The following is a 15,319-nucleotide window of genomic DNA, read 5'->3' on the forward strand; positions in this document are numbered from 1 at the left end:
ATTTAATTCCCACAAAGAAAATGTTACTAATAAAAACAGGCAGCAGCGTCCGTAGAATCAAACACAGACCTTTACCGGTGCGAGCCTATTTCCAGCATGCCTCTGTCCAAGTCACACGAATACACGGCAAGAAGGGGACTGTCCATGCCACAGGAAGACGGCTCTCACCAGAACCAGACCCGGTGGGCCCTAACCTGATTTCCAGCCTCTAGAACTGTGAAAAGTCAATGTACTGACCCCACTCAGTGTACGGTATTTTGTTACAGCAGTCAGCACTCACCTGGATGCCGTCCGCCGATGCTGCTCTTCCCTGAGTCTAGATAATGAGCCTCACGAAAGCAGTTTTTTGTCAACAGTTCTCTGTAAACAATGGTGCTTGGCAAACATAGGACTTTGGTCTTCGCAGGTAGGAGAAACAAGAAGGGACCTTGTGAAGTTCCAAATGGGCTTCAGTCCTCTCTCGGGTCAAACACATTGGCTCTCAGCCTTGGCTGGGCCTGCAAACCTCCATGGCCTGGGGACACCCGGGGCCAAGTAGATGGGTCCCTGGGGTGAGGGCCAGACATTAGCAGCATTTAAGGCTCTCCAGGTGACTCGAATGCGCACCCACCCCAAAGCTAAATGGATGAAATCCCGGGGTGAGGGGTTCCCGGCTAGAGGGGAAGAGGTCAGGTATTCAGTCTTCTTGCCCAGCTGAGTGGTCTGCTTTATAGGCATGATGGGACGAAGGCTGAGGGACACGGAAGGTGCCGTGTTTCAATAAATCAAAATAAAACAAACAGCATCAAGTTCACAAAATAACTCTTTATTATTTCAGGCAAGAAGTCTGGATGAAAGGGTTACCGTTCCCGGTAGCCAAAATCCAGGTGTTAGTGGCACTATTTCAACTTTATAGATTCAACTTAGTCAGAAAAGGGTGCCAGGGTCCTACATTCCCCAGCTGGACAAGAAGAAGGGCAAAACTGGAAGAGACTCTAACCTGCTGATACTGCTCTTGAGACCCAACACCTCACGGGCCCGTCAGCAGGTCACGGACCCACCACCGAGGGGCAGAGGCCACTCTACGCTACATACGGGAGGAGGGACGCGGGGCACCTGGGCGGACAGGCACCGACAGCTTCAGAACTCCTCAGTGAATGGATAGTCCTTGTGGGAGGCACAGCTGTCAGGAGAAAAGGAGGGACACGTCAGCTTTTCAGAGAAGGGATGTCGACATGACCGAGTACAAAAAGCAATGGTGTCTCATTAGAGGCAGGAACACAGGCCTCAGGGGCGCGCCAGTTCAGATGCACAGCCCTCCAGGCTCGTCAGCTGGCACAGGCGTGATGGACACCATCCTCCCCGTGTGCCCAGCACTGTGCCTGAAGCGCACGTGGTGCCAAGACACGATTCCTGCTCCCTGGTCACTCGGTCTAAGTGGCAGGACCGAAGAGCATCCCACAGTCTAAGACTGTAAGAAGGTGACGAGAGAGGTCAGGCGTCCATCTATGTGAGAGCCGGTGCTCCGGGGACACAGAGGGAGCATGGGGCCCTCTGGAAGCTGCCTGGTGTCAGCTGGGTCACATGTGGGACACAGGAAGCAGGGGAGGAAGGAGGCTGGGTGCTGACCCAGGGGCAGAGGTGCGGGTGTGTGTCAACAGGCCCACAGGCCCACCCAATTGGGCCAGCAGCTCGTGTAAGGAATGTTCTGGCTCTCATGCTGGGAAGACTGGCTGGGCACAGCATGAAAGGCCCAGGGTGAGCCCAGCACAGGGCAGAGGACTCTCAAACCACCTAAAACATCCCCAAAGTCTGGCCATCCCCCGCTAAACACCAGCAGCCCCCAGAATCACCCGACAGCGGTTCCTGAAGCAACACTGGACAGTGTATAGGGACCCACTGGAAAACCACTGTGGTGTCAGCCCTGATGCTCCAACATACCAGGTCAGCAGTGGGAAGGGCTCAGGGAATGAATGAATGACAGAGAGACTCTTAACAGACAACAGAGGTTACCTGGAAGAGGACCCTCTATACTCTCTCCCTCACCCACTGGGTCCCAAACTGGTATCAATGCCTACAGGTTAAGCACCAGTGACACGAGCGCAGAGAGGCCCTGGTGTGCCAGCCCCACGCTCACAGACATGGTGACACCTGGTGCATGGGACAGTGTCTTCGTCCAAGGTGTGGACCAGGGGGGTGGGAGCGGGGCGGCTAGAGGAGGAGCAGGGGTGGAAGGCGCGGGGAGAGAAGGAGAGGGACAGAGAAGGCTGGCCCCTGCCCCAGCTGAGGGCAAGTCCAAACCTGGCTCGGGAGACTATCTACCCCGGGAGACGGAGAAGAAACAGAGGCCCCGCACATGGAGACAGGAGGCCCCAGGCCCGCCACACAGGGAGACAGGAGGTTTCTCCTGGAAAGCAGGGAATGACTTTTAAACTTTAGTTACTGTACTATAGGAGAAGGGAGGGAGAAAAAAAAAAACAAAAAACAGCAACACCTTCCCTGTCACCTCCCCCCAATTCCAAATTATAAGCGGCAGGGAATACAAGCAGCCAGTAAAGGGGCGCCGGGGGGAGGGGGGGGGGCGTCGAGAGCTTTCCTCAGCCCGTGCACCACAGTCTCCCCACTGAACCCCTTCTATTAAGTCAGTGTAAGGAAGACTCATGTGCGAATTCTTCTGGGAAGGTGGCACAGGAGCCACATGGGATCAGCGGATTTCAGAAGAGCCTCAAAGATTTGAAAATTAATGCTAAAAATAGGGGGTTGCTGCCGGTTGGGCCGACCACGTCCCTGGGCTGGGGAAGGTACCCAGAGCACATGTCCTGGCATCTTCCCCACGGCCATGAGTGGCTCAGCTGACACGGGCTGCAGTGTTTCCTGCGGCACGTGGACGGGACCCCAACACCACGGCCTCCCCCAGCAGGCCCTCCCCCAGCCTCACTCACCTCACCAAGGCACAGACCCTCCAGTTCCGGTTGTAGCTGAGTAAGGTGGTCATGTCCACACTACTCAGCTCAAAGTCAAAGACCTCAAAAGAAAAAAAAAAAAATCCAGTAAGTTCTTCAAAGAAAGGTCAGGCACAGAATACCCAAGTGTCCAACGGTTCTGCACAGGGCCATCGAGGAGACGCCGCCCTGCGTGGGGAGCCGCAGTGAGGAGGACACAGCAGTAGGACTGACTGGGGTGCCCTCTGGAGAAGGCACAGCACGGGCCGGGTACCACAGGGAATGGGGAGAGACCCCTGCCCTTCAGGAGCTCCCGGCAAATAGTACTGTTAGTCCCACGGAGTCACTGTGGAAACCAGAGAATGCAGCACTTCCGTGACAAGTGCCGGTCGGGGGAAAAGAATGGATCACAAGGGTTTCTGCCTCAGTTTACAGGGAGGCAAAGTGAGGAGGAAGATCAATGACTCCAACAGAAGCAATGATTGATTGCACAGCATGAAGGAGATGCCACAAAAAGCATGAGGCTCCCAGAGGAATTGGGAACAGAGCCCAACTGGGGAGCTGCAGGATACAGAGGACGGTATGTGACATGGGTCTATACTGCCAAGTAACAGCTGGACAGAGAGGACAACAAAGGTCCGTCAGGAAGGGGGGGCTCCCAAGAGGCCAGCAGGCAGGCCCAAGGCAGCACCCGGGGACCCGAGGAGGGCCGTGGGGTTAGAATGTGCAGAGGGCAGCCTGCTGTCCACTCCATGCTCTCACACCTATGGGCATGTGTGCAAAGACTACACAGGTGTGGACACAGGCTGGCTCCCTGTGAGGTGACAGGAAGGTGGGGGTGCCACACCGGACAATCCAGGCACGACAGGAGGCCCTGTCCCCTTCTCCACTGAGAACAACTAGGCCAGCCAGCCAGGGTCTCACCTGAAAGTTCTCAGCAATGCGTTCGGGTGTCACGGACTTGGGAATCACGACCAAATTCCTCTGCATGGGGAACCGGATCAGAACCTGCGAACAGACGTGCCAAGTGTTCGTCTACATTACTATAATCTTCTATGTGGTTGGGTCACTCAGTCTTATACAGCCACTCTCCGAAGAGGGAAGTTCCAGAACTTCACATGGGAGAAAACGGAGGCTCAGAGAGGTCAGGGTCATCCCACCTACGCCAGCAAATGCTGCCCTTTCGGGTGGCCTGTAGAGGTAGTCGGAGGATGCTACCCTCCCCATCAACGGCAATCTGCTGGCTTCCTTGTCTGTGCCCCTTTCTACCACCCACTCCAGGGCCTTGAGCTACACTTCCAGGGAGGCCATGGCTAGGCTTGGTCGCCTCTCCCTCCCCACCATGAATGCAGGGAATTCTGGGAACAGTCACGGGCACCTGCAGAGGACAGTACCTGGGCTGTAGTTTTATTGTGCTTGGCTGCGATCGCTTTGATCCGGGGATCCTCCAACAGGGAAGGGTCCTCAGGCTTGGCCCTGGAGACAAAGATGGCCCATGTGAGCAACCACCATCGCTTGCACTCAAGGAAGCTGGCAATTAACTGCCATTGACCTTAGAGGGCAGCCCTGCACGCCCCTCCTGATTTGAAGTTCAGGTACAAACTCCCAACCCGCGGGAAAAGAGCAGACATCCTGCTACTAGAACTACCACCCAGGAAACCCAACAAGAGGCTCTGGGGTAGGTTTGCAAACGAGTGCCGGAAACATGTTCCTTGATGCTGAGTTTTTCTTTCTAGCATTTCTAACCTTCACCAACGGACAAGAGAACACGATCTGCTAGGAACCTCACCAGGGCCTGTCGGGGGAGCCAAGGGGACTATAGGCGGTCACCACGATGCCTTTGGCTTGGCAGTACTGGATTAACTTCTCCTGAGTGAGGTACGGGTGGCACTCGATCTGCAAATGCAAACACGGACAGATGCTGGCCTGTGGGCACAGGTGTCGGGACACACAGAAGTGCCCCCTCCACAGACAGAAAATGATGTCCAAACAACATAGTATCTCCCTGATGAGCTAGAACAGCTGTCTACACTTCCCAGCTCCTGTCCTCAACAGGAATAACTGATGTGCTCATGGATGTACTGTGGCCGTGGGCCCTAAGGGTTTATTTTGGCTTTGGCCATTTATCAACTGTGACGGGTCTCAGGATCTCAACGTCTGCAGGCTGATACTCTGGGAGGCCCTGAGTCATCACAAGCCAGTCTCAAAGCCTGTGTCTCCTGCAAGTTCGGCTCCCAGACAGGTTGTCATCATGCTCTGTCCCAAATCAGGACCTGCCTCCTGGCTGCTCCCTGGGTGACACGGACCTTAAGTAACTGCCAGGTTCAGACAGTAACAAAGCAGGCTCCCGGGCACACCCTTCCCTCAGGATGTTTACCTGGTTAACAGCAGGCTTATATTTTAAGCCAGGTTTGTTTAAGATCTTCTCAATTTGGAGATGGTTGAAGTTGGAGACTCCGATGGCTTTCACCAGCCCTTCATCCACCAGCTGTTCCATGGCCTAACAACAGAAGAGGGTGCATGTGCTGCTAACACGTGCCCAAGAGGACAAAGACAGGAAAAGCATCTCTGGCTCTGGTTTAACAGGTCCTACCCTTACTAACCGGAGCCACTGAATGAGATCTTTGAGAAGCCCAGAGACACCAAGACACAAGTCAGGCTGGCTTTACTAAGACAGGGAGAACAGAGACAGTGACCAAATACTTGAATGCAGTGAAAGACAAGGCAGGGCAGAGCAGATCACTCACAGGAGAACGGGAACCAGAGAGGAAGGAGAAGACCGAGTCAGGGACTGCCTTACCTCCCACGTGTCCACAAAACTGGTATCACTGGGAATCACATTGCCTTCCCCATCCAGTGGGAAATATTCCTTCCCGGCCTGTTGTTATAATAACAATCAGTCAATGACAGCCTTCCACAGACCTAAGTCTTTGAAAGCAAAGTCAAAAAAAAAAAAAAAAATCACTCTTAAGTACCACAGCTAAGTTTTCCAAATGTAACCAAGGGCAAACCCATGGGCCAGCAGGGAGAAGGAAACAGGCCCCCAGACACTTGTCCTTTCAGATGGTTGCAGCTGCCGGTCAGAGGGAACCAGCACAACAAAACAGGGCTGGCTACAGGATAAATACTATGTGCCTTCACTCTGGCTGACAAAGCACACAATGGACCCTATGGCCGGAAAGAAGGCAAAGGATGTGATAACCCATTTGTTTGAGCAGAGACTCAGGCTCTGCCAGGGAACAGGTATGAGGCTTCCCCAGGATGGGGCCTGTGTGTGGAATGCATGACCGTACCCACGTGCATGAGGTCTTTGGTGCCCTGGCAGCTTATCACCTGGGCCACGTGTGTGGTCACAGTTTGCAACGGGACCACCAGCAAATGACAAAGCACAGTGCTTCTCAAATTCTGTAATGGGCAAATGCGTCTGTGGTTCACATTCAGCAGGCCTGGGGGCGGGGGAATTTCTAACAAGGGTAATGCCACTGGCTGCTGCTCCAGGACACACACACAGGGTGTGTGCCCGGCTGTACCCGAGCAGAGGAGGGCCTAACACATCACAGGCTGCACGGAGGGAGCACCCCCTGCCGCTTACCTTGAAGCCTGTGGGCCAGTGAATAAGGTAGAGGTCCAGGTAGTCGAGCTTCAGGTCGCTGAGCGTCTTCTGGCAGGCCCCCTTCACCATGCTCTTCTCGTGGTATGTACACCACAGCTGGAGCCAGTGAGAGAGCATGTCTTAGCTTGCGCGCAGGAGGCTGTATCCCAGCCGGGAGCCAGACAGCTCCAAGACGCAACCCACCCCTTTCACTGTGATGCTATGATGGCGGTGGGCGAGTTTCCATTGCATGCAGTGCATCCTAACTTTCCAAAGGCAGGCCAGATAATTAGGTCAGGGAAACTGCTCAGAGGGACCAAAGTGAAGGCATGCTATAGAATGGACAGGTCGGGAAGGCCCGGGCCCGAAACACGAGCTCTCAGGGCCACTTTCCTACACGGCTGGTCCGTGGGGCCAGCCTCATCCTCCAACCCCGTGTTCCTTTGGGCCAACAGCCTCCAGGTGAAAGATGGTGCCAGCAGTGGAGGTCGTCTCCAGATGGAAACCAAGTTCCGTCCTCAAAGATATCTCCCTGGAAACGGAGGCCCAACCCACAATCGAAGTCTCATCAACAAGAGGTTCTAGCCAACAGTGCTACACAGAATGACCATCCCATAAAGAACAGGTGACCGGTGGAGCCTCTGGTCAATCCCCTGCCCCAGAAGAGTGGCCTCCTGAGCAATAACCATAGCATATTCAGTGGCCCCAGAGGATGGCTTCGGCACCTAAGCCGACGCTGCCACTGGACAGGTGTGGAGTTCGAAGCCTATGGCCCAGGCTGCCCTGCAGAGTAGCACCTTGCTGACGACGAAGAGGTCCTCACGCTTCACCACCTGCTCCTTGAGCTTCTCCTGGATGGCCAAGCCCACCTCATTCTCATTCTGGTACACGTGAGCGCAGTCGATGTGGCGGTACCCAAGGTCGATCGCGACCTTCACAGCATCGGTCACTTTGCCGGGAGGGGACTGAAAGGAAGAGGAATGGGAGGCATGCAGTTAAAATAAAAAACGAAGCAGCCCAGGCAGCATGAACCCCACACTCTTCATTGAAGCTCCCGCCCATCTCCAGTGGCCTGCGGATGATCTGCGGCTTCCTAAGCAGCTTCCTAAACCACTCGCTCTCAAACGAGCTGGGGAACCGAGGTGCAATGCCGCGCGGTGTCACGTTAGGATATCCTGGCCACCACGGAACGGCAGCCTACACCACCTTCAAGAGATGTGCCAACGCGGTCTCGATTGCTTCTTTCCATCTGTTGTTTTACAAACCACGGTATAATAAAAAACCCCTACCTGCATCTACTGGGTTTCCAAGACAGTGAGGGGCACGGGCACGGTTTCCTCCAAATAGTTCAGAGCCTTTTACCAACCGCTGTACACATTAACCCACTGCCCCTCCGGTGTCTGAGCTGGCCCTGAACGCCCATGCTTTACTTCTCCTTTTGGGTGTAGATCCTGACATTGGCAATCACTCATTCTCAGGCGGTTCTGGGGGATCACAGTAAAGTCAAGCACGTTACTGATACAGATTCAGAGGCCCAGATCTACAGTGAGACTCTGTCGTGAGAGGCAGGGGTGGGACAGGCCCCTCTGAGACATCAGCGCAGACATGAGTCAACAGGAGAGGGAAAACAGGAGTCGATAGTTTTTGGGCAGAGCTGCACAGGGACTGCACAGCTGTCAGTGCCCAAGCCAGCTGCCGGCTCTGTGACCAGGACGGGACACAGGTTCCCAGGACAGACCTCCTGGGAGTGGGAGGAGGTGCTTGGGAGCCTTCAAGCTCTGCCCGCACCCAGACTGACCACCTGGAGGTTTACTCCGTCTCCTCACTGATCCTCTCAGACCACAGACGTGACAAATACACACGTGTGCAACAGACTGTGCAGTGAACACGGCGCATTCCTCCAGGGAGCTGGGGGAGAAGAGAATGGAAAGGAAAACTGCCCGGGGCCACGGGCAGCTGCACATGTTCACGGGTTTGGCATCAGCTGTTGGGAATGGGCACAAGGGGTAGGAAGGGGGACAGGGCGCCAGTGGGAATGAGCGTCTGGCCAGAGCTGCCAGCATGTTGAGGCTCAGCCCCAAGGCGGGAGCAGGGCACATTCCCCAGGTACCTGCCACTGCAGCTGGCACACAGGCAGAGGCATGACCCAAGCCAGGCCCAGGAGACTCGGTCTCGGGAACCACCAGGCCAAGCTTCCATTCTGTGGGGGGGGGTCTCCATGCTGGGAGAATGGGAGCCTGGAGCTGCTTGCAAGACAGTGGGGATCCAGGTAAGATGTATGAGAAGTGTCCCAACATAATCCTAGAGTAAGGAATAAGAAACCGTAACTTCTGACGCGAACTTAGATTTAATAAAGAAACAGGGCCATGGACCTCTGAAGCCTTTAAAAGTACCATGATCACAGAAAAGCTGTCCCCAAGAACATTATTTAACTTCTTCCAACTAAAGCAGCTTTTTCTTTACAGAAACTCAACCAGCATCTAAGAGAAACTCATCTTATTTTCTATTACTAAGCTAGTTTAAATACTAGTAGTCTCTCAATATAATTTTCTATTTTAAGTGTTCATTTAAGTGTAAGTCATTTCAACCAAATTCAAGTGTAACAGGCATTTGTGACTTCTCAGAATGTATGCCAAGTTCCAAAGAATTCACTTAGAATCTTCTGGAACAGGACCTGGCAAACTTTTTCTTAAGATGCCAGACAAAATATTTTAGGCTTTGTGGGCCAAATGGTTGGTCACAACCGTTCCACTGTGTTGCTACAGCACAGAAGTGGTCATAAATAATACATACGCATGAGATCCATTCTAATAAAATTTTATTAACAAAAAACGGGCTGGGGGTTGTAGTTTACTAAACCCCTTTCTATGTCAGAAGAGCATACAAAGAAATGGGAATTAGGCAAGAGGCCCAAGCCTATTCGCAAATAAAACTTCTGGTGTCCGATTCCACATCGGGATAACAAAAAGTTAGGTATTCTGATACTGAACGTGGATGTTTTGGGAGCTAAGAGGGTTTAATCCTTGTTCTAATTTAGCCAATTGACAACATAGTGTCAATCATACTTAATCATATTAAATACATGTCAATTATATATTGATCTTAGTTGATTTCAGGTAAATTTGAGCAAGCTGGCCTGCTCACTCTGTGTGGCACAATGCTCCCTCTCTGCACAAATGGGAGACTGTGTGTGGATCTAGTAGTTTTGTAGAACACCAAGGCTTAAAACCTGCCACAGCCTTAGGACTCCAACAGACCAAATATGGGGGAGAATCCCGAGGATCACTACAACTTGCTACCTTTCAGCCAATCTACAGTCAATAGAAAGTGCACTTTCTACTGTTTGGTGCAGATAAGCCAACCCCACTGGGCTCCCCATCAGGATGTCTGCATCATTTTACAGTTCCATACAAATAAGGAGTTGACTGCGCTTTTCATTTGCCTTATCACATAAAATCAGGCAATCTGGCTACTATTTTGCATCAAAGCTCATCATCTGGCTTGGCAATAAACACAAACTAATGAAACTGAAATGAACTTCCTCGTGCTCAACTCGAATCAGTCTCTGCTGAATTCTAAGACAAGGAGCTCCCCACTTGGTTGAGACTGAGACGGGGATGGACAGGCCCTGTTTGGGGAAGACTGATTTAAAGATGTTTGATCTTGAAGTGTGCCAGTCGAGGCCTGCAGGGGGACGAGGCAGGTGAAGGGTAAAACCAAGTTATTGTCGCAGCTCTGATGCCAGCACCGCTACCCTCTCGCCGAACCTGGGCTCTTGAGGCCATTACAAGCTCGCTCCACTCTGGGAATGTGGCAGGAAAGTCTTTCTCGGCACATTTTCTTCTACTTCATATGTTCATAAAGGGGGAGATATCACCCTGGCAAAAAGTGGTTCAGTGGGAGCAAAATAATTCACTTATTTATTAATTAAATCTTAGCTTACACATGGTTTGTGGCCCTTTGAAGGGCCCATACTTTTTCCCCCCAAAGTAAAGTTCCCTTTGTTCTCCACCCCCCTTTCATTGCAAAAGTAATACCTGCAAGCTAGAGACAATTTCCAAAAAAAATACATCAGAAAGAGCACTGCCCCGTCTTGCCAGAAATCCCCATGGCGAATACTATAAGGGATTCAGTCTGAAATACTTTTGTCTTTTTACCACTGACGCCACTTTAGAACCTTTAGGGTTGAGCCTTGAAGGTGGAATAGAGGGAGGATTATTATCTTAAAGTGACAGGTAAGAGCTATGTGCAAGGGGGATGATGATGAGGTTCTGAAAGTGTGTGTATATAAAGGGGAGGGGCGCTAGTATGATGATCTCAGTTGGTATGTTAACATTTTATGTGGGGGGCAAGTAGGGAAAAACATGTCCAATGTTCTAAACTATTTAGAAGAGATAATGCAAAAGGGGTTAAGAGAAACAAAGTTGTACTCTACTTCTCGGCTAGGAGTATGTAGGTGCATCATAATGACCATATCACCAACAATTTTTCAGCTAGATCAGAGCATTTACTAGCAACAGGACTGCAGCTGGTGTCAGAAGTAATCTCTGCTTTAAGGGATTCCTGGCAACACAGTGTTGGTAGGTGTACTTCCTGTCTAATGGGGAAGGCAAGCTTGCCGGGGAGAAACACTCGCTAAGCCGCACGGGGTCTGAGGCAGAGATGCTCACCCGTCTGCCTGAAAGCCTCCCCTCCAAAGACGGAAGGGCAAATTTAAGGACCTTTGATGCAAAAGCAGATGAGACCACTAGAGCCCTGTGAAGGGTCTGGATGGTGCAACAGATGTCATGACAGGAGAGATCCACAAGAATAAGGAACCAGTTAGCCCCTTGCAGAGCCACCCTCACTTCTCACAAAGATAAGCAAATGCTACTTAGATCACTCCTTCTTTTGCCCAGCATCTGTGAAGAAATATGTACACACACATGTGGGGGAAAAGGGAATAGCCACTCTCTATAGAACTGTTATACTTGGGGATCCCTGGGTGGCTCAGTGGTTTTGTGCCTGCCTTCGGCCCAGGGTGCGATCCTGGTCGGACTCCTGACGCATGGAGCCTGCTTCTCCCTCTGCCTGTGTGTCTCTGCCTCTCTCGCTCTCTCTATGTCTATCACAAATAAATAAGAACTTAGTCTGCCATAATGAATGACTTAAGTGTAGATTTTTATGATGCTATTTTAAACAAATATATAGCACCTCAGGGCATTAAGTGCTGAGGTGCAGGATTTAAAACTCTCTTTATGAAGCACCTCAGTGGCTCAGTTGATTAAGAGCTTGACTCTTGACTTCAGGAGAGTGAGATCAGGCTCTGCCCTCGGCGTGGAGACTGCTTAAGAATCTCTCTCCCCCTCTCCCTCTGTACCCACCCATCCAGCTTTCACGCACGTGCTCTAAAAAAGAAATAGCACATAGGGGCGCCTGGGTGGCTTGGGCGGTTAAGTGTTCAGATCTTGGTTTCAGCTCAGGTCACGAGTTCAGAGCCCTGGGCCTGAGAGCCCCGTATCAGGCTCTGAGCTCAACGTGGAGTCGGCTTGAGGATTCTTGCTCTCTTCCTCTGCCCTTGCTCGTGTGCTCCCTCTTTCTCTCTAAATAAATCTAAGATAATAAATAGAATCTTTTAAAAAATGTTAAGACCCTCTTTTTAACAACTTTATTCCTTATTCACCCTAGAGCAGTAGTTTTCAAACAATGGGCTATGGTCTGGCACATAACTTCTGAAACCACAAAACAGAATAAAGGTATCAGAATTCATCCCACCTAGTAATGTTTTGTGGATCTTTTGTTCAAGTTTTACGTATATATCTGCATGTTGCCTGCATCATTATATAAACTGTAATGATTGACTATTGCCACGAAAGTGTCTTTTTCACATCCATTCCAAGAGAATAACCCTCAACAGATGAGATTTAACTCAGTATCCCAGTCATAATTTAATTATGCCTTCAGAGCCAACCATCCATCATTGGACTTTTTGAAGGAAAACACAGATTATACATACGCTGATTACTTTGGCCAAGAAACACTTTGTGCGTGAAGCAACTCTAGGACCCTTATTTACAAATTTTCATCTGCAGCTTTTAAGGGTAGAGGTAGACACCACCCTCCGCTCTACATCAACTGTTTAGTGGTGCACTTGACCCTTGTCTCTCCTTTCCTTGTCAGTGTGTACATATCCAATGCCCAGGTCCACATTCAAAGTTCCTGCGAAAACCTGGGTCATCACTATAGAATGTAATACCCCAAAGCTAACTTCTAAGGAGCTTTTATTTTCAAGATTCCTAAAAATGTACGCATGAGAGACAGAGCGCGGCAGAGACACTGCAGGGGGAGAAGCAGGCTCCCTGCGGGCTGCCTCCAGGAGCCTGGGATCAGGACTGAGCGGAAGGCAGAGCGAGGCTCACCTGCTGAGCCACCCAGTGCCCCTCCGGAGAGCTTTTAAAAATACCGGGTTTTGTTCCAGCGCCCGTAACACCACCGCGCCGTGCTGCCCACTTTTCCGACGACCAGGCCAGCCTCTGTACCCCTAGCTGGGTCTCAAAGCGCCGCGGAAAGAGGTCAGCGTCGTTAAGGCCCCGGGGAGTCCCCGCGCGCCAGCGACATTCCCTCCGGGCAGCGACCGCAGGCGCCGGGATTCTCCGCGGGGCCCGGCCCGCGCCCGCGACACCCCGCCCAAGCCTCCCCCGGGAAGCCCGCTCGGCTCCGGGGGAGGAGACGGGGGCACCGGGGCAAGCTCGTGGCAGCTCATTTAATTACCTGCAGTCGCCGCGCTTAACCTGAGTGCTTATTCCTGGGAGAGCAAAATCGGGGACGAAGACAAACTATTTAGGAGAGAGACGGGCGCGCGGTGCCGGCGGGGCGGGGCGGGGCGGGGCGGGGCGGCCGAGGGCGGGGCGGGGCGGGGCGGGGCGGGGCGGCCGAGGGCGGGGCGGGGCGGGGCGGGGCGGGGCGGCCGAGGGCCGGCGCCCCCCACACCCCCTGCGGCCTGCGGCCCGCACCCGCCCCCGCCCCCGCCCCCGCCCGGGCTCCTTGCGGTTCCGGAGCTGCGGGGCTCGGCGGTCTTCGTCCTCCGGCCGGGGCCGGGTTCCCAGCGCGGCCCGGGAGGGGGGTCCGGGAGGCCAGGCCGGGCCAAGGACCGCTCCACCGAGGCCCGGGCGGGGGCCGCCCCGGTCACCGCGGGTCCCTTCCGCCCCAGGCCGCGCCCGCCGCGCCCCCGGGGCTCCTACCTTCCAGGTGCCCAGCCCCAAGATGGGCATCTTGGCGCCGTTGCAGAGCACGAGGTGGCTGGCCATGGCCGTAGAGCTCCGCGGACCGCGCCCGAGGACCACGCGGCGCGGCCCGGCGCAGACCTTTAAATAGCCGCTGCGGCGGGCAGAAGGGGCGGGGACGCGGGGCGCGCGGCTCCGCAATGGCGGCTTCTGATTGGCCGACCTGGGGCGCCGCGCCCGGCTCCTCCCGGACGCCTCTTCCGCTGGGTCCCAGAGGGGCCGGATTCTTTCCGCCCCGCCCCGCCCCCGCCCGCCGCGGCGCAGACCCGCCAAAGCCCGGGGCGCGTGCAGACCGGCCTGCTGCAGCCGAGGTGGCGGGCGTCCGTGCAGAAGTCGACTGGGAAGGAGCTCGGCTTTCGTGGTTTTGTTTGTTTGTTTGTTTTGTTTTTTAAGGAGCCCAGAAGGATACGTGTGTCTAACGCCCAAGCCTATAGTCATGCTCTTTGACAATTGGACCGACGTCCCAGCTCTAATCTATAGGAATCATACCGACCAGTAGGGCTTAGCGCATTTTGCTTTTGGAAAGGCACACCCCGGGGAAATGGCTTGCCCTCTAGTCGCAGGGCACCTTCTGGAGGCCGCGGCTGACGCAGCCGGTGTGTGGCTGCCTGGGGCAATTGGCCTCCCACTGCAGCGGCGAGCGCGGTTGATCAAGTCTTCTCCAAAAGCCGGCGTCTCCTGAGGTTGGGCATCCCTGATGAGCTCCGTCCAGAATACACAGGAGAATACGTTCGGTCTTCAGAAAACAAGACTCTTGCCAAAACGGCAAGTTTCGATAGGATGACTTAGCAGAACTCTCTAGAAGAGGAAATAGAAACCCACCCAAGAAAAGTTCACTTTAATATTATAGCTTCTAGTATTTCAAAATCAGGAGATGCTCAATAATAGGTTGATAGCTTAAATTGTCAGGTAAGAAGACATTATTTTCCAATATGCCCAAAAGAAAGTTACTGGAAGAACTTGGAAGATAATTTGGATTTCTTTTCAACAACCTCTCTCCATGATTCTCTATCCTACCCCAAAACGGCTCTTTCTGCTCCATCACCCTCTAATCTTTCCTAAGTATGCAAGATTGACACCACATCTGCAGGGGACAATGACTCAGGAACCAGGGCTCACTAAACTCCATTCTGGTGATTTTCCACTGGGCGACTTCTAAAAAGTGTCCCCTAGGAAAAATTTACACACAACGGGTTAGCCCAGATACTTTTCCATTTGACTTTTATAAAAACTGGTTAGTTGGCAAATTCTGATGCTCTTGTCCCCAAACAATAGAATTTTAATTAGGACCTTAGGCTGGGGACTTGGTTTGTAATAAAACAGCAGTAGACTAATACTCTTCATTCATAACATTTCTGTTGATGGATTATATCCAAAGGATTTTTTTTCCCAAAGGGCTAGTCCCTTGGGAAAATGACACACCTTAAATGATCAGGTTGGTATGCATGGAGGGGTCATCTGTAGAGACATGGACCCAATATGAACATCTTACTGTTTCTGTGATGATTGAGGATGAAAGCTGACTGCATGAAGATATAATATAG

The 15,319-nt window shown here is 52.7% G+C and overlaps 1 protein-coding gene across 2 annotated transcripts; it reads right to left on the reverse strand.

The window, feature by feature from the left end:
• Window positions 1-784: 784 nt before the first annotated feature.
• On the reverse strand, window positions 785-13,893 carry AKR1B1 (aldo-keto reductase family 1 member B). Of its 2 annotated transcripts, none has more exons than XM_077857408.1 (10): window positions 13,734-13,893; window positions 7,311-7,478; window positions 6,514-6,630; window positions 5,722-5,799; window positions 5,299-5,421; window positions 4,711-4,817; window positions 4,316-4,397; window positions 3,846-3,929; window positions 2,922-3,004; window positions 785-1,162 (listed from the first exon to the last, which is right to left on the reverse strand). In XM_077857408.1, the coding sequence occupies exons 1-10, from the start codon at window positions 13,797-13,799 to the stop codon at window positions 1,120-1,122; spliced, it is 951 nt and encodes a 316-aa protein (XP_077713534.1). In that variant the 5' UTR covers window positions 13,800-13,893; the 3' UTR covers window positions 785-1,119. The 2 variants fall into 2 exon arrangements, with proteins under 2 accessions (XP_077713534.1, XP_077713535.1); XM_077857409.1 differs by lacking the exon at window positions 13,734-13,893 and adding an exon at window positions 13,264-13,379.
• Between the last annotated feature and the right edge of the window lie 1,426 nt (window positions 13,894-15,319).

The sequence above is a fragment of the Canis aureus genome, chromosome 18 (assembly GCF_053574225.1).
Source record: "Canis aureus isolate CA01 chromosome 18, VMU_Caureus_v.1.0, whole genome shotgun sequence".
NCBI classification, from domain to species: Eukaryota; Metazoa; Chordata; class Mammalia; order Carnivora; family Canidae; genus Canis; species Canis aureus.